The following is a 24691-nucleotide window of genomic DNA, read 5'->3' as shown; positions in this document are numbered from 1 at the left end:
CTTCTCTATCTAGTGTTAATGAGGGTTGGACAGAAAGATGCAAGCAAGAAAAGCAAATCTATTTAAACAGGCTGCTTAATGTGCCTTGCAGCAAATTACCCTGTGAATTGCTACTCTTCACAGCTTTGATACCAAGCAATCTCTGACTTCAGTTGGAGCTTTGGCAGATAAGACATTAATAAGTCTCAGAATAACCTTGGTTAATCAAATGAGTTGCTGACGCTTCTTTCCTGCCCCAAGACAACACCAATACGTTTGGTGTCAAAGGTTCACTATAAAGAGTGGAAGCTGGCAGCTAAAGCTTCCTTTTTTGTCTAGCCCACTAACCTGTGGCAGATCTGTGTACGAGAACGATCCAGCCATGGTAAAACTTCAGCTGCCAAATCCTGGTCTGGATTTGAGAATACCTTCTCACAAGGAACTAGAAACGATAGAGGCCACAGAAGCAGACTCAAGACCCAAATGGGACAATAAAGCACAATACATGCTCACCTGTATCGGGTTTTGTGTAGGCTTGGGCAATGTATGGCGCTTCCCCTATCTCTGCCAGAGCCACGGAGGAGGTATGTTTGTGATCCCTTCAATCCTCAAAATTAACATTGATTTGATGGAAACTACTTATATGGTAATAATATATTTTTCACCATATATCACTGTGATATCACAACAGCAAAAAGAAGAAAAAGTCAGAGTTTAAGGGAACATTATCTTGTTTCTTGGGAGATTGAGAGACCCAGTTGTGGTTCTCTGAAACTGGCTTTCCATTTGAACTTATCTCATTACCTGCCTGTGAGGCATCTTCACTGCTATGATCTTGGAGAAGAGAGAGAGATGCAAAAGATGGTTTTGTATCATTTTATTTACTGAGAATGAAGTCTGCTAAATTCAGTGCATGGGGTTTTATTAGTGACTTTAACATAGAAAGATCCATTCTAGGAATTCTTAGAAAATCAAGAATGTCAGCCAAAACTTTCTTCCAATTTCTCTCTCTCTTTCTTCCCCCTCTTTCATTCATGTCTATAAATGGGCAAAAATATTACTTTGTTACCTGCAAACATGAGAAAATAAAAATTGCTCTGTGAAATTTGTTCATTGTGAAAAATTAAGTTGTTTGTTTTCACCAACAATTGTAGGCATGTCTTTTAGCTATCCCTCTGGCATGGCATCTTTACGTAATTCGAAAAAGCTTTTATGATCAGTTCCAACATCTTGGGATAAGAGATAACTTTTATAATCTCTTTATAATATCATTTATAATATTTTAAGACCGATAAATTGAGCAAATGAATCTCCTTCTGTACTTCATGAAAAACACTAATAGCATATCCACATTCTGGAATATTTCTGCTCATTATGTCTGCTTCGTATTTCTTGCCTTTTCAAATCCATTAGTGCTTGGCCAGCTGTTGTGCCCTTTCTTTCCATCTGTTTGCAGTTCAGTGTAATGGAGTTGAATATAGTTTACAGATGGCTCCATAACTACAAATTATTACTATCCCCAACAGTGTCAAAGCCCAGTTGATACAGCGATTAAAAGCATTGGATTAGAAACTGAGAGACCATGAGTTTTGGTCTTGTCTAAGGCATGAAGCCAGAGGGAACACTTTCTGCCAGTCACTCTTTTTCAGCCCCCAGAAGAAGGCAGTGCCAAACCACTTCTAAAAAATAGTGCCAAGAAAAATGTACCATATTTTCCGGCGTATAAGACGACTGGGTGTATAAGACGACCCCCCAACTTTTGAGGTGATTTTCATGGGTTAAAAAGTCGTCTTATACACCGGAAAATACGGTAAGAGCTTGTCCATGTAGTCACCAGTAGTCAAGATAACTTGAAGGCAGGGAAAACAGCAACCACCATCTATGGAATCAGATCAGATCTTTTCTTTGAAAAAAACAAGGAGGATGTTAGACTTCCTTCAGATGGCAAACATAACTGTTATAGTAGACTACTACAACTACTCTTAATGTCTACTCTTAATAATAAATGCACTTTCATTTTTGCAGTCAACATTTTTAATGTGTTTTTGTCATTTTTGTTCCATTTGGCTTTCACATTTTGTTCCATCAGAAAAGTACTCAGAACAGTGGTGAATTATAAATCCAATCAGTCAGTAAAATAATTGCAAGCAGATTAGTACCGATATCAATATAACATGAGTTTTGAGCGTTTATTAACATTGGGGATGAATGCTCACTATATTGCTTCCAAATTATTTTCTGTTTCCAGAAATGGAAAGAATTCTCCTTGCCACTCTTCTCTTCCTTTTCTTGCTAGACTGGAAAGATGTACATCAGTGGGTTTCCCCAAGTTCAACAGGGGATAGAAATTGGATGCCTGTTTCAGTCTTTTTGGTAGCTGGCACAATTTCATAGGAATCAGCCTGGGTATGGCTTAAACCAGAGGTAGGCAACCTTGGCTCTTTTATGACTCGTGGACTTCAACTCCCAGAATTCCTGAGCCAGCTGGCTCAGGAATTCTGGGAGTTGAGGTCCACGAGTCATAAAAGAGCCAAGGTTGCCTACCCCTGGCTTAAACCATGCAGTTTGGCAAAATTTAAGGGTGGTGGTGGTAGAAAGAGGACCTTGACAATAACTTAGCTTTTATTTGATAACTCTTGGGGTTGGTTTCGTACGAGTATTTGCTTTTTTCAGTTATGTATATAGAAATTGGCTGCCCCATCAGTGAACCTGTACGCTGTTATTTCAAACTGTAACCTAGCATTTTGGAAGCTTTCGTTCAGGCATTTTTATTCTATCCATTTAGGCTTTGCAGCCAAGTAACGTTAATGGAATATTTTAAAGTGATCTCGTGCTGTAGTTTCTATTTTTTAAAAAAAAAATCGGTTCAGAATAGTAATTGCATCACTAATGCTTTTATATCAGTTATGCCAATTAACATCATGCAAATTACATACAGGACATTGTACAACGCAAATTATCAGCAAAAAGCCCATAAAACATGTCCAGAATTTTATAGAAATATTTTAACATTGTTCAAACAAGTCAACGTTATATTCCTTTCTTTTGCTTCTAACCATCTTGACCTTAAATTCATTGAGTTCTGTCATAGTATTGAATCTCCATTCAAACTTACTTTATCCTATTTCAAAGATTTCTTCAAGGCTTTATAAACCTTCTTTTGTAAATCCAGTGATAAATCCTTGCCCAAGTCTTTTTAACCTCTTGGCTTATCATTTGTATTCCTACTCTGGCTTCCATCTCTGTTTTATAATCCACAATGTCTTTATTTTTCCATATTTACATCAGCTGCAATTTATTTCACCTTTTCATCTTGTCACTCTTTAACTTGAGAATGAAGGTCCATTCTTTGAGCTTATGGGTTGGTTTCCGAACATTTTGTTACCAGGCTAGGTAACATCATCTACGGAGTTTAGGGGATATCATAGTGTTCTTCTGTTTATAATGGCTTTGTGTGTTCAGTAGATCTTGTGATGGGTCAGTAGATCTTGTGAGGGGTCAGGTGTGGGTGACCCAAATCAACTGCACAGCCAATGAGCCAATCAGAGACAGCACCGACCCTCAACCCTCAATAGTTCAGTTTTTCCTGTTGGTTTGTTTCTAGCAAGGGTGATTGAAAGAATAATATTTGACCCCGCTGCCATCTTGTTTGAATTCTAGATGTAGTTAGTAAGAAAAGTGACATTCTGTTCTATTGCCTCCGTTGTCAAATTTATGGCTTTAAGGACTGATGCACAGATATGTTCTCCCAAACAGTGTAAGTGCACTGTTTGGGATTCCTTCTTGATCTTGAGTTGTTCCTGGATTCCCCAATGACAATTGTAGCAAAGAGCATGCTTGTGCAACTGTATGTTTGTTCCTGAGCTGATTGGATTTCATAACATTTATTCACACCTTGGCCTTTATTGTTATACAATTTACATGGAGATAACCCTTTTGAGGAGTGTTTGGAAGTTTCAACCTGTACAAAATGGGGGAGTTAAATTGCTCACCAGGACAAGTAGTTATATTATCACTGTTTTAAAAGATCACACTGATTGCCAAGTGTTTGAGGTTTTTTTTGCACACAAGTTAAGGTGATGGTAACATTAACTTTTAAAACACTAAAAAGTTCTGACTACCCTTGGAGTATCCCTTTATGAATCTTTTTAGTCGTTAAAATATGCAAGAAATTTTTTAATAAACACTCCCCTGCTTTTAGAGCCCTATTTGTTGGACACATTAGAGAGCACTTTCCCCTACTACACCATCTGGACTTCATCATTGTTAATTATTTTAATACCATTTAAATTATGGTTGTGATGTTTGTATTTTTGATGTTGTATACCTTGCATGTTCATATGAATAGAAAGGCAGGAGACCAATCAAATGAAATATACTGAATAAATACTAAACAGGAGGTCTTGGGGGTTATTTATATCATATTTCAGATACCGATATGAGCACTTAACAAAATCATTTCAGTACCCTAAGCATAAAGGCGATAAATCTGAGATGCAGGTACAACTTGAATCTTATTAACAGTTCAGTAATTCATTTTTAAACCAGTTTAACTTCAGCTCTCCATTTTCTTTCTTCCAAGTTTACTCCATATCAAACTAGTTTTATTTTGTTCATTTTTACTTTCCATAAATTGTTTGTTACTCAAATTTTCTATAGAGAACTGAAAGCAGAAGAAATTCAAAAACTATGCCAAAGAGATACAGTATTACAATAACAAGAGGGAGAGCCAGGAAAGGGATGACTGGAAAGGTGAATCAAGAATCAAGTATTCACTGACCTGTAGTGTCTGATATTATTCATGCTTTTGTCTTTTATTTATTCCAAAAAAATATTTCAGTTTAGTCTTCTTTTCTGATATAACATGGTTCCTTTTAAAACAGAAACTTCATCTGTATTTTGGCATGATATTGTGCAGTCCTGCGGATTAGATTCTGAAACTGAATTTAAATTCTAAATTAAAAAAAATAAAAAATCTGGAAGTACAAATGCTGTACCCATTGGGAAATCATTAAGATAGCCATTCAATCCTGGAAAACAGATTGGGCTTTAATGGGATGCAGATATATACTGCATTCACGCTCCCACATGTTCTAAAGCATCTATTCCAAAACATCTCCCATAGGATCAGAACAGAGATGGGAAATTAATTTTGCCCTTTTCCCTTACTATAGCTTGAAGCAAAAAAAAAAAAAATCAAAGCTAATGTTTGTTGTGAAGAAAAAACAACAACAAATTGCCATCGTTGCCATATCCACACTGTCATTCCTTTGTCATTACTAAACCAGATGCTTTCTGGTTAATAGTGCCACCTTGCAGATGAATTAGTAAGCAAGCATAAGCAGGCACATTAATGAAGAAGCTTTGGAATTAGGGGTCCAAATAAAGCCATAGCTGCAAAGCATGATGTGTAGTAGGCCACAATTGCTTAGCTCAAGGGCTGGCGGCATAGTACTGCTAATGTCCCCAAGTTCAACTAAATTTTTTAAACAAACAGTTCCCCGAATCACCAAATGGATTTTATTCAATGTTCTTGATTGAGAATTTGAGGAATTTAAGTAAATTCTTAAAATGGACATCTTATCATATATATATTTGTAATGAAGGCTGCATAACATTGTACCTTGGCAGTAAAGAATATGTGCATGTTCACTGACATTATGGATCACTCTTGTCCCCTTTGCTATATATTTTATAGGACAGTATACTTGAAAAGAATATATATTCCCTGAGCATAAAGTTGACTGGAAAAGATAAGATGCGTTATTCAACATAATGCATTGCTGGATTTCACTTCCTATCCTCCCTGCCCCATTAATCTGAAAGGTATTAGATTCAGGAAGAGAAGGAAAACAGAAATCAGTTCTCTGAGGGACGCATACTGTACTAAAAAAAGAAGAGAAAAGCAAAATTCATGTCCTTTTTCTTACATTTCCCAATCCCACTGACCTATTTTTGCCTTCCCCCCCGCCCCCGATTTGTTCCACCTGCAGCCAGCATCAACTTCCCTCCGCCCAGTACGCTCCCACAGAGAGGGCCTCCTCAGGGTGCCACCGGTCAAAGAATGCCGACTGGTGGCCCCCAGGGGGAGGGCGTTCTCTGTGGGTGCGCTGGATTTATGGAACCATCTTCCGGTTGAGCTCCGGATGGCGCCTGACCTCCGCTCCTTCCGGCGCGATCTAAAGACTTATCTGTTCGAACAAGCTGGCCTGGCCTGATGGGATGGGGTCGGGTTTTATGTATTTTAACCTACTGTTATAGTTTTGGGCACTTGTTTAATCTCTTTTAATTTTTGTATTTTGTCTTTTAACATGTATTGCCTTGTTCACCGCCCTGAGTCCTTCGGGAGAAGGGCGGTATACAAATAAAATTATTATTCCTACTCCCAGGATGTTATGATACTGATGTTCTTTGTAAATGGATAACCTGAGTCAGTAGAGAGCAACAGAGAACTTCTCATAGGAAAAGAACTAAAGTAGCAGAAAAGGCTATTTTTTGATTTTTTTTCAAGCATGCCACTGAAATGAAGACTGCACTGCAGATGATGATGATGATATTATTATTATTATTATTATTATTATTATTATTATTATTATTATTATTATTATTATTATATTGAGGCCTTTAGGAATAACTCTGAAGGATCCTTTTATTATTTACAATCATGCTTGTAGTAGGCTGCATGCACAGATAATACACCAAATGCTCTTATAAAGTACCATAGTAATTTATTTTCTTTCAAACTAGAGAAGATTCAGAATAGAATTCACCAGAAATTTTTTCCTGTCTTTCATCATTTCTCATGATCAATAAATCCACTCCTCTGCCCACTTTAGGCCAGTTTTATACCAAATATACTCAGTTTGATTATAATTCCACAGGGGCTTTTATGATCCCTTTTCTCATCTTACTGGTCCTGGAAGGCATCCCATTGCTCCATCTTGAATTTGCCATTGGACAGAGACTCAGAAAAGGTAGCGTGGGAGTCTGGAGTTCTATCCATCCGACTCTGAAGGGAGTAGGTAAGTTTTGGAAAATAATTTGACCAAGTAATAAAGATCTTTTAATCCACTCTGGTAGCTCAGCATCACAGGTGCTTCACCAACTGAAAGAACAAGTGAAGTTGAAATTTTAACTGAAACAAGAAATGAACATTAGAAGAATAATTTGATCAATAAGGATTGGCAAAATGCTGAAGTAGAAAAGCTAAACAAAGTTATATTGTATTACAAATGTTATATTTGAAGTTTGCTTAATCAGCTGGGTATTGTTTTCTTGCATATTAATGATAAGGTATCCTTATCTGTTAAACATTTCCCCAACATGTTTGGATTTTTTTGTAACTGGAGAAAGTTCACAGGATGAAATAATAATGAAGTCTCCATGACTGTTGAAGTTCTAGCTATTGCTCTGTTTTTCAAAATAATGGTTTTGACATGGGAAATAATAGATGGAGGGGCAGCTTAAATTATTATAATTTGGAAAATTATTTTCTATATTTAATATACAAAAGATTTATTTTTATCTTTGTGGTGAACACTATTTAAAATCCTTTTAATTTACAGCAACAGTGCTTTTCTAGCTATTTGAAATGCTACATTCGAATTACTATTTTAACCAAAAATGATTGCTGAATTATAATACCATGATAATTTTTAAAAAATAAACTGTTAGCATTAAAAGTAGAATCTAACCTAAAATTTCCAGCCCATTCACTGAACTATTTTTAACATAATTTTATCTCGATTAGCAATGGACAAGGGTTTATCACCAACCAGTAATTTTTTTTAATGTTCTCTAGAAATAAATGCTCCTAAAATGGTGAATTAAAATAGTTGTATATTTTCCATTTACAGCAGCTCCTCCATGCTAGAATACAGAAAGTGACTATTCAAAGAAAATGCAGTTTTTGATGGGTTAAATTCTACTGCAGTTCCACTTACAACCTATTGCTGTATTAGTATTCCAAGATATATATTCTGAGACTGCAGCCTGTTTTATGCAATCTGATGAAATATTAAGGAAAAAAAATTCCATAGGGTCAGTTTTAGAGCACCAAAGTCTGTAAATACCACTGATTATAATGGTGGAAAATATGCTGTCTTTATTACCATGCAAACCCATCAAAAGACTCTTGTCTCAGCATCTTTCTAGATAGCATAAATTATTTACTAATTGATTCTATGCAAGGAATGGGGCTGAAGTTCTTATTTTTTAAATTGTACCGAATAAGCTCTGCTTAAAGTTTTTCCTCTCTTCCTATAGGTATAGCAGCAATGTTTGTCTCCTTTCTGGTGGGATTATACTACAACACAATTATAGCCTGGGTGATGTGGTACTTCTTCAACTCCTTTCAAGAGCCACTGCCCTGGAGCGAATGTCCACTTAATGACAACAGAACAGGTACAGGCTATGAACGGGATGCTTATTCCAGCTAAGAAGGCTTCGCTGAGGAAATAATGGGAAAATATAATGTATATTTTATTATTCTCCCCCCCCCTCCCATAACATTCAAGACTTTTGACCAAATCTTCTGGATTGATTATACTATCCTATGAAAGGCTTGCTATTATCAGTAAAAGTAATAGAAACATCTCATTCTATTGCTGAATCCTTCGCATTATGGCAATTAAATCTGGACTTTGGTATCCAGGTGTGTCTCATCTGGCATAATGAATAAAGGGCCGGGCAGATATTGGTATCTACTTAGTGTGTGTTGGTAATATTTTGGGTAGTGGCTGAAGTTTCTGATAAATAATATTATATATGTTCTGAAAGACATTGCCTTTTTGCAACATTACCCTGAATATATCAAATGAAATCTTTCTGATAAATTTCTACCTGATCTACACTAAGTTGCTGCCTTGCATTTACAAAGCAAAACTGCAGGAAGATGCAAGTGATTGATTGCTATAGCACTGTTTTTTACAATTATATAAATAGCGTAATTGATAAGCTTAGGTATTTTAAAGCACTGACATTGTGCAATTGACAGTACATAGTGCAGAGTCCTACAGGAGTTATGCCTTTGAAAAGCATTCTGAAAAAAATGGGATTTTAAAGTCTCTTCAAATGGTTTATTACAACAATTCATGTTTGCATATTAACAGCACTATGTAAGTCATTTCATCATTGCCTTCATTCCTTTCTGTTCAAAATATGTTGCTTAGGTCATAGAATGCCACACTTCTTTGAAGAGGGACTATTGATTAATGAGTTAATAACAAACTGGCTAATTCTAGTTTTAATAAATTGGTTTAAAATATAACAGTGCATGAACTGACAAGGCTTGTGCAATGTAACAGGAAAGTTACCATTTAAGTAAGAGAGAAATATAATTTTCAGATGCTGTCTGACCTCACCTAAAATCATGTGTCTCAGCCTCAGCAACTCAGCAGCTGTATGGACTTCAACCAAATCCATGTGGTTTAAAGGTGCTGACACTGAGATACACAGACCCTCACTGAAACACTGAATCATAGAGAAGGTATGATTTCTTAGTGTGGTTCTTTAATCCCTGTAAATATAGGTTAATAGAATTAATTGAAAGTCACACAAGTTGAATAAAGTAATCTGCTTAAATGCTTTGATAGCTTAAAAAAAATCCAAGGCAGCATTACCGTGTGATTTCTAAGGGGACACTACAAAAAATGTTAGCATTATTGAGAATATATTTCAGTTGAATACATCCACAAACCTCACAGCCCTTCAGTCCAGAAAATGACCACATAGCACGGTGATCCCCAAATTCTGCCACCATACAGATGGTTGCTGTTTCCAATTGATAGGAATCAAATACAACCAGATTTCTTCACTCAGGCCATGGTTCAACCAGTGCCATCCAAGACATTGTGCTACATGAAGTAGACTCAAGTAGACTTTGGCAAAAGCTATAACTGATAGCATTTTACAAGTACTAGATTGCTTCATTGTTTGAACAATATGTTCTCTCTTTATCACAATATACTTTCTTTGTTGTGCTACATGAAGCAGCTTGTTTTATTCTGTCATCTTCGGTTGACTGTGAGGCTTAAGGCCATATTAAATGAGGTATATAAAATATGCTAGGATGATTTGGTTATTATTTTACAAGCAGATCCATACAATCATGCACATATATTTTGGAACATAAATGGAAGATGCTCTTCTATGTGCTATAACTTTTTTTTCATAACAGCAAACCTCATCTGAAATTATTTCCTAAAGGCAATGCATCACCAGCGTTTTCCTATTCTTAGGCCTTCTTATGCTTTGGAAGACCTTCAAGGCAGGTATAATTTTAGCAAACTGAGCTTAATACTGGCTCTTGAAATTTATGGGTTCTCCAATATTTTAAGTGTAAAAAAAGTCAATGTTTTTCTTTTAAAACCTATGCAGCCGACTTTGTTCAAATTATTAATTGCTCAGTGCTCTACAGCCCTAATCTTAAATTCAGTTCCTCTGAACATATCTGAATTGATGACTGTTTTCTTTCTACGCCAAACTCATAAGCTGCTGCTTTAAAAAAAAAAGGAAAGCCTGGCACAGGTCGTTGAATGTCTTCCTGTTTTCAGGCTTCACAGAGGAATGTGCAAAGAGCTCTCCAGTGGATTATTTTTGGTACAGGAAGACCTTAAACATCACCAGTTCCATTGACGATTCTGGGAGTGTACAATGGTGGCTTTTGCTCTGCTTGGTTTGTGCCTGGGCAGTGCTGTATGTATGCACGATCAGAGGCATTGAAACAACAGGAAAGGTACCTCAGTCTTTTTTGCTTAGAGGGGAAAATGCTCTTTATATTTGCTATTCTTACCGGAATTGCTGTTGCAAATGATCCATAACATTTTCTTTGAGAAAAAACATATCAAATGGCCCCTTCACAACCATTTCCTTGCAGCTTGTGTTTAGAAATTGGAAAACAGCTTAGTTTCAATACTGGGTGGGAGACTTAATGTGGTAGGAATAGAGACCAATTATTGGAGAAAAATAAGTGAGCCAAGGAAGGGCAAGATATTCTCCTTGCTGCCTGCCAGATCTCCACTACATATTTTCCCAATCTCAGCATTCTCTTACCACATAACGTCTGGTTGTGCTCTTAATAAAAACCTGAACGTCACAACAAGGGAGCTGTAAACTGTAGAGACATTGAAGGGCTAGTGAGCTACTTTACATGTGATGTTACTTCAGAAAAAAATGTCATTTATGGGGGAGTTGCTTCTATGTCCCACCTTCCATGGTAACATCTAGTTAAGTGGAAGGGGAGAAGTTACTTCTAGACACAATTCCTTTCCTATGTGACCTTATTACTATGGTTCTTATTTTACCCCTGTTCTAGAGCTATTGTGATCACCATCGAAAGGACCATGCCTCTTGTATCTTGCAACCTGAAATTATCGGGAGGCCTGTGAATAGTATTTTGTGATGTAGATATTACAATTCTCAGTTGTACATATTCTTCCTCAGGCAGTATATGTGACTTCAACCCTTCCATATGTTGTCCTCACCATTTTCCTGATCCGTGGCTTGACTCTGAAAGGAGCTACCAATGGTATTGTTTTTCTTTTTACACCAGAAGTAAGTATTATTTTTGTGTTTCAAGAAAATAAAAATGTTATTAAATTAACATCAGAAGAGTTGTGATCATTCCAATTCTAATACAGTTTGCACTGTTTTTCTTATTATTACCAGTCCTTTAAATAAGAGAAATATTGTTGGTCATTGTTCCCTGGTTTAATGTATTACTGGGGCATTTGCATGTTGAAGGAACATCTTTCCTCACTTATGAAGATTGGATCTTCATTTGTGAAGCTTTTGCTTTGGCAAACTTGAGACAATTTTTATAAAAGGCAGTTCAGAGTTGGAATGCTTTTGCATCTGACCTAAGAAAATTGATGAATAGAACATGATTAATTATTTTGTGATGCTAAGCCCAGCTTGTCTTTCTGAGTCAAATTGCACTGAAATTAGAAAAAAAACCCTACAAAGATGACGTTATTTCGATTCTTGCAAGAAATTCTATACTGTAAGTCATACAGTTTATGAGTTCTTTTCAAGTTCTAACAGGAAATAGCCATTTGTTGGAATGTGCATGCTATTATTATTTTATTCTTTTCTCTCGCATGTGTGTGAGAGAAAGAATCAGGGTTGTACAAAGTACCAGGATTTCACACTGCCAAACTTACATTTCAATAGTAAGTCACAGGAACTTTTAAAAAGAGTTGACAGCAGACAGTCTCCTATGGGTTTCTCATTCTCATTCCTACCTTAAACCTTCTTTCCTCTCTAAAACAATCTAGAACCCTAATTTCAATGTTGCCTCTTCAAGTGATATCCTGTCATCACCAGATAAATGCCTGCAACCCTCAAGAATTATTAATTGTGGCCCATGCCATCAAATTGTGTCCATCTGATATAAATGCACATTAAATCAAGAAATGGAATGTTTCCAGGAAAGTATTTGCACAGAGATGAGTCTAGTACCCAGGGCTCCTAATAATGTCCATGTTTTTATAAACACAAGAGAGTTGTCACCTTAGTAGAAATAAACATGAGTTGCATGTAATTATTTCAAATTCTGCCATATCTAGCTTTAAAAAAAACGAGGAAATTTAAAGACGTGAGAACAGCCCTTTTCTCTATCCTTGGAGGACCACATTGACAGAAATGGGTGGAAATGGTGAACACTCATTTTTAAAGGGAAAGTTTATATTGGCCAACTTTGGCTTAACCAACTATGCGGAAATGCTTTCCTTTATCTGTCTGTACAAACTATGCCGCTTATCCGATATCGACAGATTGTAGATAGATTGGTACTCAACAATCATCTCCTTGTTCTTGAGCCATGATCCAGGTTACATCTTGCACCCACCCTCCACAGGAATAAGATGGTCTTAATGCGGGGAGGGTGAAGGATTCCCCTTCCACAAATTCTTGTAAATGAATAAATTGCGCACTCAAGGGCATTGTTTCCATACAATGTGCTTTTATGTACAGATGTCATGTGGCTTAAGTTTTAAAACTTTTTTTTCTCCTTCTTCTTCCTCCTCAGGTGGCTGAATTGGCGAACCCCGTCACCTGGTTAGATGCTGGAGCCCAAGTGTTCTATTCTTTTTCCCTTGCCTTTGGAGGCCTCATCTCATTCTCTAGTTATAATTCAGTCCAGTGAGTTGCTTATTATGCAAAATGGGATAATTCTTGGATTAGGGATATAATTTGAAATAATAGTTTTGGTGAGACAAACAAGGCTCCCAATCTTATTCGTCATATGATGGCTGCTGACCCAGACCAAGAAATTATTTAGAACATCCCTAGAGTTTCCAACGTGGCTGTTTAGAAGAAATCCCAAAAGAGTAGATGAACTCAACAATGTTCTCCTGTGGAGATACTTTAGCAACTGGGGTTTGAGACTGTTTGCCCTGATCTGTATACATATATGCTCATTTTTTACTTTATTTACACATATTTGTCAAATCCTTTTTAAAAGCTATCTGTATTTGCTGTTGTTGTTTTGCCCTCTAACAGCCAATTCTACCCTTTTTGTGAATAAAAACAAATGGAAAGAACTCAGAAAGCTTTTCTTTCTTTCTTTCTTTCTTTCTTTCTTTCTTTCTTTCTTCCTTCCTTCCTTCCTTCCTTCCTTCCTTCCTTCCTTCCTTCCTTCCTTCCTTCCTTCCTTCCTTCCTTTCTGCCTTTCTTTCATGTCTACTCCAAATCTATATGACATTTTCTTGACTCAGCCCTCAGCTTTGCCTGAACAATTTCCATTTTTATTTTTTTTCTTGGCTTGAAAAAAATAGTTTTTATTCTGACCCATTTATCAGTTCCTTCAATAGACTGGACATCTTCAAAAGCTGCTTTGCTTATGCAGGACTGTTCTGTTAAATTCAACAAGTTCATGCTTTCCCACCCCTATTTCCTTCCAATTTGCTCTCCAGATTTGTAAGTTCCCCATTCCTTTCTGTCCTCCAGTAATTAACTGCCATGCTGGTAAGAAATAAAGCATGAAATTGGTCCTTTCCCTGCTTGCTAGTAATTTTAAAATAAAATAAAATAAAATAAAATTAGCTAATCAGAATGCTAATAATCACACCTGCAGATCATACTGAAAGCAGTTTCTATATAAACTGTTACAGAAAGGGTTGAATAATGGCTGGACAGCTTTGTGTAGAAAGAGGTACTTCTATTGATGTTTGTGTGTGACAGAAAAAAAAGTCAGAATGGCTAAGTTTAGTCAGCACGCCAAGAGAAAAAAACACCACCTTATGGTTTATGCAACATGTGAACTGATATATGGATATTTTTTGTATTAACAAGACCAACTTGAGGCTGTCAGAAATGATTAATATTTCTGCGATAATGATATCATACAGACGTATTATCACAAAAGTCTTAATATAGCATTGGGAATATATCAAAAGTCCTATGTCTGTGCATGCAGATCTCAAATAGTGTTATCCTCCCTGCATTTTATTGTCTGAATAACTGTCAGATACATAAGACTGAGAAATGCAGCGTACCTCATACTTGAATGGAGATCTAAAATTCGATTTCCTGGGTACAAGACTAACATCCTTCTTTAAGAGGTGGGTCTTCATGTTGGAGGGGATTTATAGATTAATATCACATTCCACCTCCCTCTCTGATCATCCTATTCCCTCCCTTCCCATCTTTTAACTATCATATTTTGTATGTTATATTTGGTATCTTAAAGTTTTGTAGCATTCTGTTTATATAGTTTTATTTTTTAATATTGTAAGCTGACAAGATAGATAGACACTAACACTTGGAGACTATTATGAAAAGTCAGCTGCCTTCCTTGTTTTTGTTTATAGCAATAATTGTGAGAAGGATGCTGTGATCATTTCTATGATAAATGGCTTCACATCCATTTATGCAGCCACAGTCATATATTCAATCATTGGATTCAGAGCAACAGAAAGATATGATGATTGCTACAGCAGGTGAGTTGTGCTTTATTTCCTAGTTAGTATATTATTACTGATTGAAAGAGGGTTGTTAGTCTAACATAAACTCCAACTACAGCAACAATTAACAATACAGGTGATGTGGAATGGATGATGAAATGGGATGGGGGCTAGCAACGGACATCAAAACTTACGGAATATTGTTCATGGTTCATATTTATTGATAGATTAGACCAAATGTGAACTTTTATCCTCAATCTTCCTCAGTATCATAAAAGAAATGGCAATTGGGAATATTTGTTTGACTGTAGCCCTGTTTATAACACTGGGAAAAAATGTCTATTTTCTTTTATCATTTGCAGAAATATCCTCACTCTGACAAATGCATTTGATTTGCCTGATGGTAACATAACTGAGAACAATTTTGTAGAGATGCAAGATTGGTATAACACGACACAAAAAGAAATCTTTTCAACCCTGAAGTTTGAAACTTGTGACTTGGATGCATTTTTAAGTGATGTAAGATGATCATATAGGGCATATACATTTGCTGGGTTAGAATGATAGGAAGGACTAATGTCACTTAAAACTGCATTTTTGAACATTGAATGTATGAGAAATTTGGGGTTTTTAATAATCATTTACTGGTTATTTTTTTAATCTAATGCTTAGAATTTTCAGATTATGTTTTCTGTGAATTATGTTTCATCTTTGTCCATCTCTTTCTTATTCAGCAATTTAGCAATTGGTAAACTATGCATTTAGCATGGCTAATGCTGATCTAGATAATGCAGACAATGATCTAAATGGGCCTTGTGTGTTCTAAAGATAGAAAGGAAGGATTTAGGTCAAAATAATAAACAGAGCAAACTGGTTTTTCATTTTAGCTAACCTTTGTTAAATGGGGATTAGACTTGAATTAACAAGATTAATTGTGGTTTCCATCTACTGCCCAGCTGTGTAAAAAAGATGGAATATTAAATCTGATTTTTTATTTATACACTGCCAAACAATTTATAACCTTAATAGAACAATGGGACAGCTAAGGAGGGAAAGAGCCAAGCCAGTAAATAATAATCTAGACAAGCAGATTAGGATGATAATGTTGTTTGTTTATTTTAACTATTTACAATCCCTTCCGCATAAAGAGGAAGATTATATAGATTTAAATATGGACTAATTTAATATATTTGAAAGATCAATAGATATATCAGACGAATAAATAGATTTGAAAATGAGTGCAGTAATAGCCTAATATTTTATATATCTTCTTTCTCTGATTTGAAAACTATGTAGGGAGTTGAAGGAACTGGTTTAGCATTTATTGTCTTCACCGAAGCCATCACCAAGATGCCCATCTCTCCACTCTGGTCAATCCTCTTTTTTATCATGTTGTTCTGCTTGGGTTTATCATCTATGTTTGGGAATATGGAAGGTGTGCTGGTCCCCCTGCAAGATCTCAGAGTTATACCTAAAAAATGGCCTAAAGAAGTTATTACAGGTAAGCTGAAAATGGTTATATCACCAGAGACAGAGGTGATAGCTTGTCCTGGTTGCAACCTGGGTCGATTGCAGGTATATGGACTTTTTAAAAGAGATGTGAAGTTTAGCTTTATCATGAATAATTAATCATGGTTTTAAAGATAAGATGGTAATTGCACAGTCAGTTTGACACTTGCTCAGAAACTTAATAGAGCAGTAGATTGAGAAAAGAGAAATCAAATATACCACTAGCTGCTGAATGCCGCTGATGGACGATGCTGAAGAGTGTTTGTAGCACTGAACATAGCTCACTTTTAAGCTGGATCATTCTGTCTGAGAGGTAAGTGGTTGAATTCAGAAAGCAGCAATCTTTCAATCTGATGACTATTCCTTGATTTTATGCCTACTCCTAGGGACAAGGTGGTTGAATTCGAAGAGCAGCCTGGGCTAGGAAATAATGTGGTTTAACACTGATTAAAAGGACTTGTTTGATATGCCTATTATCCCCTTGCTTGAAACATGGAGTGAAATTCATGTCTCAAGAAGATTCATGTATTGACAAGATTTCTTAATCCTTCTGTTTTTTGTTTATTTATTTACAGGCCTGATTTGTTTGGGATCTTTCTTGATTGCCATTATTTTTGTGCTGAGATCTGGTAACTATTGGTTGGCTCTTTTTGATAGCTTTGCTGGATCCATCCCCTTGTTGATAATAGCCTTTTGTGAGATGTTTTCAGTTGTCTACATATATGGGATAGACAGGTAAGACAAAGTACATAAAGCATCTTTTTATTAGGCAGTCAATAACTGGGAAGTTTCACAACAAGCTTAAACAAACCACCTTTTTCCCATCCTTAAAAAAGAAAAGAAAAGCAGTGTTTTAAAAATTTAAGAGAATTTATGTGCGCTATTTTTAATCTTAAAAAAAAACTACCAATGTACGCTGTACTGTTTAAAGTTTATTTTACTTATAACCTTTGAAAAAGTTAAATTTCCATACATGGAATTTTTTTTTCTTTCCACATGTGTATATAAATATATAAAGTTAATTTGGTTTCTCAATAGTAGTAACCCAACCTATCGCTTTAAGTTTCCTTTTAGTTAGGACCTGGATATACCTGTTATCATCTCTACCAATTTTTATCATTTCGTAACCCAAGAGATTTGGTGGGTTTCCAATTTCTCAAAATGGCCTGCCTTTGACTAAGTGCTGAACAAACAGATACAGAACTAGATTTTGCTACAGTCACTGAGCATCATCCGAGTGTGTAAACAGCTTCTGTTGAAAACCACTTCACTTCATGCGACATGAGCAGGTTTTTTTTATTGTGATGGCCCATTAACACATGCTAGGTATCCGCTTATTAGACTTCATGTACCATCAGACTCATATTTTTCCATTCTCTTTTCATTACCAGATTTAATGATGACATTAAGTTCATGATTGGGCACAAACCCAATATTTTCTGGCAAGCCACTTGGAGAGTTATCAGCCCCATCATCATGTTAGTTATCTTCTTCTTTTACTTTGTGGTGAAAGTGAGTGAAAATTTAGAATACATCACCTGGGATCCCAGTTATGTAAGTACATATGTTCAAGGAAACATTTTCCAAATTGCATCCAATATTAAAAGCTTGTCATTTTTCATGTTTTACTATTTGCTGGAGATTTTTGCAAAGAAAAATAAGCAAAAAAATTAAAAAAATTAAAAAAATTATCCCCAAGGAAATGAATTAGCTGTTTTAATATGATTAGTTGCTAGTTGCAAGCAAAAAGTCTGATCCTTTACTTTTATTGAAGCATGTCTCCACTGCAAGAAAACTCAGTTGCCTTTGTAGGACACCACAGAATCATTACAGGAAATTTTTTAAAAATTGTCTGGAATAATATAGGTAACAATAGTTTTGGGAGGTTAAAAAATGGAAGAAATGGGCAAAAATCTCTGTCTCAATTATAAAAAAGCGTGACTTGCATGCAAAAGGTCCTAGGTTCAATATCTGGTTTCCTCAATCAAAAGTTTGTGGGAAAAGAACTTTTTCTAAAATTGGAATTGTGTTGCCAGCCAGGCAGCCAATAACTGAGCAGGATAGATCAAAGTACAGGTTTCTGCCTATGGCTGATCCAAACTGAAGAATAATTGAGCAGAGTTTGAGAAATTTGGATGTATGCTTTGAATAGTGCTGATGGTGAAATTCCAGGTTTTCCCTACTCTGCTACATGCTTCTGTATAAGGACATGTCTTTTCAACCAAGGATCAGCAAATTTACAAAAATATATTCCTCCATAAAACTGTAGTTATACTTGGAAGTTTCTTTGATATTTCTATTCCTTCCTGTGTGTTGTTTGCCAACAGATAGGGTCATATAATGTTTTAAGTATGAAAGAATAAACTTAACAAAGAACTAATCCTTTCTATTTGAGTAATGATTCAGAGGGGCAAAATATAACTCTTACAGAGATCATTGAAAAAATACATGAGTGCAAATGTTTAGCTTGGTCATACTCAGTGGATGTATTAGAAATTCTCTTAAAAATCAATTTCACATTAATTTCTGTGCAACTGCTGTTTCCCAGTTCAAGTTGCAATCATCTGCTGGACCTAAAAATAATAAATGTACGTGTAAAAACTGGTTCTTAATCCAATAACTGATCATTTGTCTCCAACCTTTGAACTTCAATTATAAGCATCCTAATCTTCAGTCTGAGTGAACATTAGATCCATGACTATGGGTAATGTGAATGGGCCCTGGAGAATTTTGTTTGCGCTATATCTACTATGTAGTTCTCTGTATATATTCTCTCCTTGGTCCCATATGGAATTTGCATCAAGAATTTTTCAAAAACTTTTGAAGATACTGTTATTAATTCTTCTTTGGTTAAAAGAGAGATCTTTCTGATAGGCATTGAAGTTTTTAATGTTTGGATAATGGCCTCATAGTGTGTTTTCCAAGTTCCCAAGGAATTGTAAACTATTCCCAAATCTTGAAATGTCTGGTTATGTTCTATTCTATTTCCTTCAATAATAACATAAGGAATTATTGCCAAGGAATACATCGTTGAGTCAGTGTTTCTAATGTGAATGTATCTAAGATCCTTACTTCTCTGTCTCCCAATTACTCATCTCTTTCTCTTTCTTTTTAATGACAGGAGAACTTCCCAAAATCAAAGTCAATGGCTTATCCTGACTGGGTTTATGTCATCATTGTAATCCTCGCAGGTGTACCTAGCTTGGTTATTCCTGGCTATGCCATATACAAAGTTATCCGAAATTACTTCAAGGGAGAAGATCCTGGACAGCAAGATTTGGTCAATGCCATATCAGAAATATCAATAAATGGGGAGCTGAAGAATACAGCATAGCTGAGTCTCCAAACATTTGGCATACAAAGACTTTCAGTGAGAAGTGGTAAAAAGTAGATGTCTCCCTGCTTCGACCAGAGATGTTTCAAAGCCTAAATGGGAACTAATATCTTCTCATTCTGACAGCATTTGCTGTGTTAGAAAATGGTTAATACAGATATCAAAGATGTATCTGAGGTACTGTTTCCCCCCCCCTCTGAGCACCACCATGTTGCACAGATACCAGTTTTATGTTCAGATAATATATTGTATTATTAAACAAATTATACTTGCAGAAGAAAGTGCTTTATTTATTTATTTGTATGTTTGTTTGTTTATTTTTAAATTTCTATGCTGCCTATCTCCCCTACAAGGTGACTCTGGGCAGCTTACAAATTAGAGCAGGGGTGTCAAACTCAATTTCATTGAGGGCCGCATCAGCATTGCAGCTGCCCTCAGGGGGCCGGGTGGGTGTGGCCTGGGTGGGCATGGCCTACTGGGTGGGCATGGCTAGAGTGCGTATGACCTGCTGGGTGGGCGTGGTCAGCTCTACATCGTTCGCATCAAGGGTGCCTATGGGGGCCTGGGCAGGAGTGGGACAGATCTGGGGGTCTCTGGCAGGAGGAGGGTCTCTGGGCCAGGGCCAAGGCAGTGGGGGCTTTCCCTCACTGTTTCCAGGATGGCTTTGCGGGCCGCATGAAATCACTTCGCGGGCCGGATCCGGCCCCCGGGCCTTGTGTTTGACATGTCTGAATTAGAGAAACAAACGAGTGCAAAATAGTAAAATATGAACAGATAAAAACAAACCAACATTAAAATATTATTAAAAACATCACTAAAAAAACGCACCAAGAGACTGATAGGATAGCGATGAGGTCTTCTTACAGGATCCAATCTGGGCTGACCCATTCTGTCAGATACATTCCGGTAGAGACAGGTCCTCTGAGGATGGGCTCCAGCACAAATCCAAAAGCTCAGAAAACTAAACCTCTGGTCCCCGTGGCTGACCGATTGGATCCTGCAATATTTTAAACACATATATTTTCCTTCATTCATAATAAGGTTTTCTAGCCCCATCAGCCACCTCCAGTGGTGACCGCCCCCCTCAGGGCCCCAGGCCAACCAGCAAACCCACATTTTGATATCTTCCAGAAGGTCAAAAGAGAGGGGGCAGTTCTCACCTCTGGTTGTAGAATGTTCCACGGGGATGGGGCCACAGCAGAAAAGGCTGTTCTCCTTGATCCTGCCTGCTTCCTTAACAGAAGGGATGCATAGCAGGCCTTTTTCTGCTGGCACAAGAGGGACAGGCTTGTCTCATTGGGGAGAGATGGCTCCTCAGATACCATGGACTCGTGCCATGTAGATCTTTAAAGGTATCATCCAATACCTTGAATTGGATCAGGAAGCAAATTGGCAGCCAATTCAGCTTGAGCAGTAACAGTGTTATAATGTGCAGCCCTAGGAGCCCCCAGAACTGTGAGCGTTGCTGCATTCTGCGCCACCTGTAGCTTTCAAATACTCTTCAAGGATTTTTTTTTTAAATTCCATTTGTATCCCGCCCTTCTCCGAAGACTCAGGGCGGCTTACAAGCTTAGCAGTAGCCTTCATTCTATGTATATGCCTGCTTATTAGGGCTTTCATACACACCCCAAGCGGCATTATTACAAAGTCAGCTTAATTGCCCCCAACAATCTGGGTCCTCATTTTACCTACCTTGGAAGGATGGAAGGCTGAGTCAACCTTGAGCCTGGTGGGATGCGAACCTGCACTAATTTCACGCAGCTGGTGTTACTTAAGGAGGCATTAGCCCACTGCTCCACCAAGGATAGCTTCATGTAGAGTGCATTGCAGAAATACAGCTGAGAGATGACTAGGGAATGAGTGATCATGCTCAGGGCCTCAGTATCCAGGTAAGGGTGCAACTGTTGCACAAAGCAAATTGTGCAAATGCCCTCCTAGCCATGACTGCCACCTGCTGTTTCAGCAGGAGGACTCCCAAATTATGCACTAGATCTGTCTGGATTAGTGCAACCCCATCCAGAATTAATGATAAACCACTGGATCCAGAGGTCCCTTGTACCCACAGCCACGCCATCTTGCCTGGGTTCAACTGCAGACTGTTGTCACCCATACAGACACTTACAGCCTCCAGGCACTCAAAAAGGGCAGTTACAGCATCCCTTGGATCACCAGAGATGTAGATGTGGAGCTGTGTACCGTCCGCATACTGTTGACATCTTATCCCATGCTGTTGGATGATCTCACCCAATGGTTTCATGTAGATGTTAAAAAGGAACGGAGAAAGTACCAAGCCCTGTGGCACCCCACAAAGTGTTGGCTGATGACTCGACCCCTTGTGCCCTATTAACCTGAATTGGGACTGACCCATCAATGTTTTATTCTTTAAAAAAAATGTGTGAAAAATTCAGAAACAGCTTTGTCTCTTTCAGGGGAAGAAACTGCTGAACAAAGTCTAGTTCAAGATGTGCCCAAGTAAACAAATACAAACATTTATTTAGGGTCTGTGGAGGTAGCCTTCTCTTTGCCTTGCCCGTGTTTGAATTTCTTGTCTTCCTATGATAAAAACGATTTTTTTGACCACCACGAGTTGGAACCATGATTACAGTACATCTGTAAGATTTCCTGTAGATTTGAAACTATTATTCAAAACAACCAAAAATCTTTGCCCACATTTTAATATAGAATAAGATTATGACATCACGCTTTTGATATTTTGCAAAGTAATCCACATTTCTGTTGGTTTTTTTTTCCTGCAACAGAACTACTCTGCCTTAGGTTGTTCCTGCAGCACCTAAAGATATTTCAAATAGGTGAACCTATAACGCGACTATGGTGAACACTATGAAAGGAACAATATGAGATATTTGCTCTGAATACTGGGGAGAGGGGATTATTATTTAGCGTATGATGAGAACATGACCAAAAAAAGTAAGCACATACACACAATCCATGTAATTGTATACAAAAGGGGAGGGGGTACAGCAGTGGCCTTATAACTGAATGCCAATTCAGCTATCCAGGTGATTGCCTCTGCATTGCTTCATGCAGATCTTCTAGGGAATCAGAAAATGCATGTCATGGGCAATTTTGCACAACATGTTTAATAGTTTGCATATCAGCACCACAATCTCTACAAGGGGAATCTTTCCATCCCCACTGATACAGGGCAGAGGCACTTCTTCCAGTGTCACACCTAATTCTGTTCAATTTCATCCTGACAGAGCGAGGCAGGTAAAAACCAGTTGGTTTGATAGAGGGATCACTGTATCGTTCTAAGGCCACAGGCATTCTCAGGGCTAAAGTGGGTAGATGTTAAGTGAATAGCTGGAATGGCCTATGAGATTTCAATCTTGTGATGGACTGTGCATTGGAGACAGGGGAAGAAAAAGAGTAAATGCTTTCCATGTAGCTTCCACTGATCTTAGAGACTCAATGTTTCTCTTTTCATTATACAGATTAGGACAGCTGTCTTAGACGGCTGATACTGAAGAGAGACAGTAATTACAATTTTTGGAAGGCAGAACTATATGAGCTGGTATCGAATCTTCTAAACTAGCTGAAAATGGCTCTATGAAAAGTGGAACTGATGACCACAGTGCAATGAAGAGCCAAGGAGTCTTTCAACTTTAGAATTTCTAGTTGACACATAGCACGGAGGGAGGGGGGCTGCCAGGTGTTGCGCTAGACAAAACAGACTTTTTCTCTCAGACTTTCTCTCATGGGAACCAAGGTCATCAGCTGCTCCCAAGACTGCAGGCTGGGTGTTTCATGAAAAGCCCGCCAACAAGCTGTATGGGGAAATGCAGTTGCTTGCATTTTTGGAAGGCAGAACTATATGAGCTGGTATCGAATCTTCTAAACTAGCTTGCACGGCAGAATGGAAGCAACCCATACTGCATTAGATTACAATTCAATTGCCCACAGTTTTTTATTTGTCTGAGTATGTACTGTTTTATGTACTTAGTTTGAGTGGGCTATTGTGGTCTTGTAGCCAAAGAGTTGAATTTTGTAGTGAAGAGATCCAACTCAAAGGTATGACCTTTGACCATTTACTATTTGTTAATAGCCTAATTCGCTTTCAAGGATTAGCAGTGAATCCTAAAATGGGATAATCTTAACCAATGCTCTAAACTATTTGGTGAAAAAGGTGGCTCACTTATTTAATAAACATCAGTAAACAGACATAGCCAGTTGCTACTGTATATTATGTGTGAAAGTACTACACTACTACTACATATCTACTGATGAAACAAAATAACAAAGTGGTTTAGATTTGCTATTTTCCATAGATATAGAAACCCTCCATGTGAGAGTCAATCCTGCCAGTCAGGATGTGTGTTCATGCAGAAAAAGCTGTACATTATACCAAAAAATAGCTGTACACAAAATTTCTTCTGGGAAAGAAATGGAGAGCTGAAAATGGCTCTATGAAAAGTGGAACTGATGACCACAGCGCAATGAAGAGCCAAGGAATCTTTCAACTTTAGAATTTCTAGTTGACACATAGCACGGAGGGAGGGGGAGCTGCCAGGTGTTGCGCTAGACAAAACAGACTTTTTCTCTCAGACTTTCTCTCATGGGAACCAAGGTCATCAGCTGCTCCCGAGACTGCAGGCTGGGTGTTTCATGAAAAGCCCGCCAACAAGCTTTATGGGGAAATGCAGTTGCTTGCATAAGGTAAGGGGTGGGATTTGTTATGCATCACTTCAGACTTGGTTTCACTTTTGAAGTGCCGATACTTCTTTGAGGACTTGCAAGCCTCAGAGTTCTGCTTTATTTGTCTCTGTCAGAACCTCTACAGAGTCTTCCTAACTCTTCTCCAGATATGGAGAGTGCAGTCTCTGGTGGGTTTTCAGCTGTGGGAGATGAAAGAATAATTATCTTGGTAAAACTGTGGCCAGCACCTTTGAAATGACACTGGATTCCCCTACTTCTTTTTCTAATCAATTTTGGAAATTGCTTATTA

At 37.4% G+C, this 24691-nt stretch overlaps 1 protein-coding gene across 1 annotated transcript; it reads left to right on the top strand.

Annotated features, from left to right (window-relative positions):
• Window positions 1-361: 361 nt before the first annotated feature.
• Window positions 362-19725, top strand: LOC310637434 (sodium-dependent neutral amino acid transporter B(0)AT1-like; the record flags this gene model as incomplete). Its single annotated transcript, XM_083357846.1, has 12 exons — window positions 362-563; window positions 6861-7001; window positions 8245-8382; window positions 10533-10714; window positions 11422-11532; window positions 13007-13119; window positions 14790-14918; window positions 15245-15401; window positions 16179-16383; window positions 16967-17126; window positions 17783-17945; window positions 19513-19725. The coding sequence occupies 12 exons, from the start codon at window positions 362-364 to the stop codon at window positions 19723-19725; spliced, it is 1914 nt and encodes a 637-aa protein (XP_083213972.1).
• Window positions 19726-24691: the final 4966 nt, after the last annotated feature.

This window comes from Vipera ursinii (genome assembly GCF_947247035.1).
Source record: "Vipera ursinii genome assembly, chromosome: 3".
Taxonomy (NCBI): Eukaryota; Metazoa; Chordata; class Lepidosauria; order Squamata; family Viperidae; genus Vipera; species Vipera ursinii.
The sequence above is the reverse complement of the archived record's forward strand: the minus strand, read 5'-3'. Positions and strand labels throughout refer to the sequence as shown.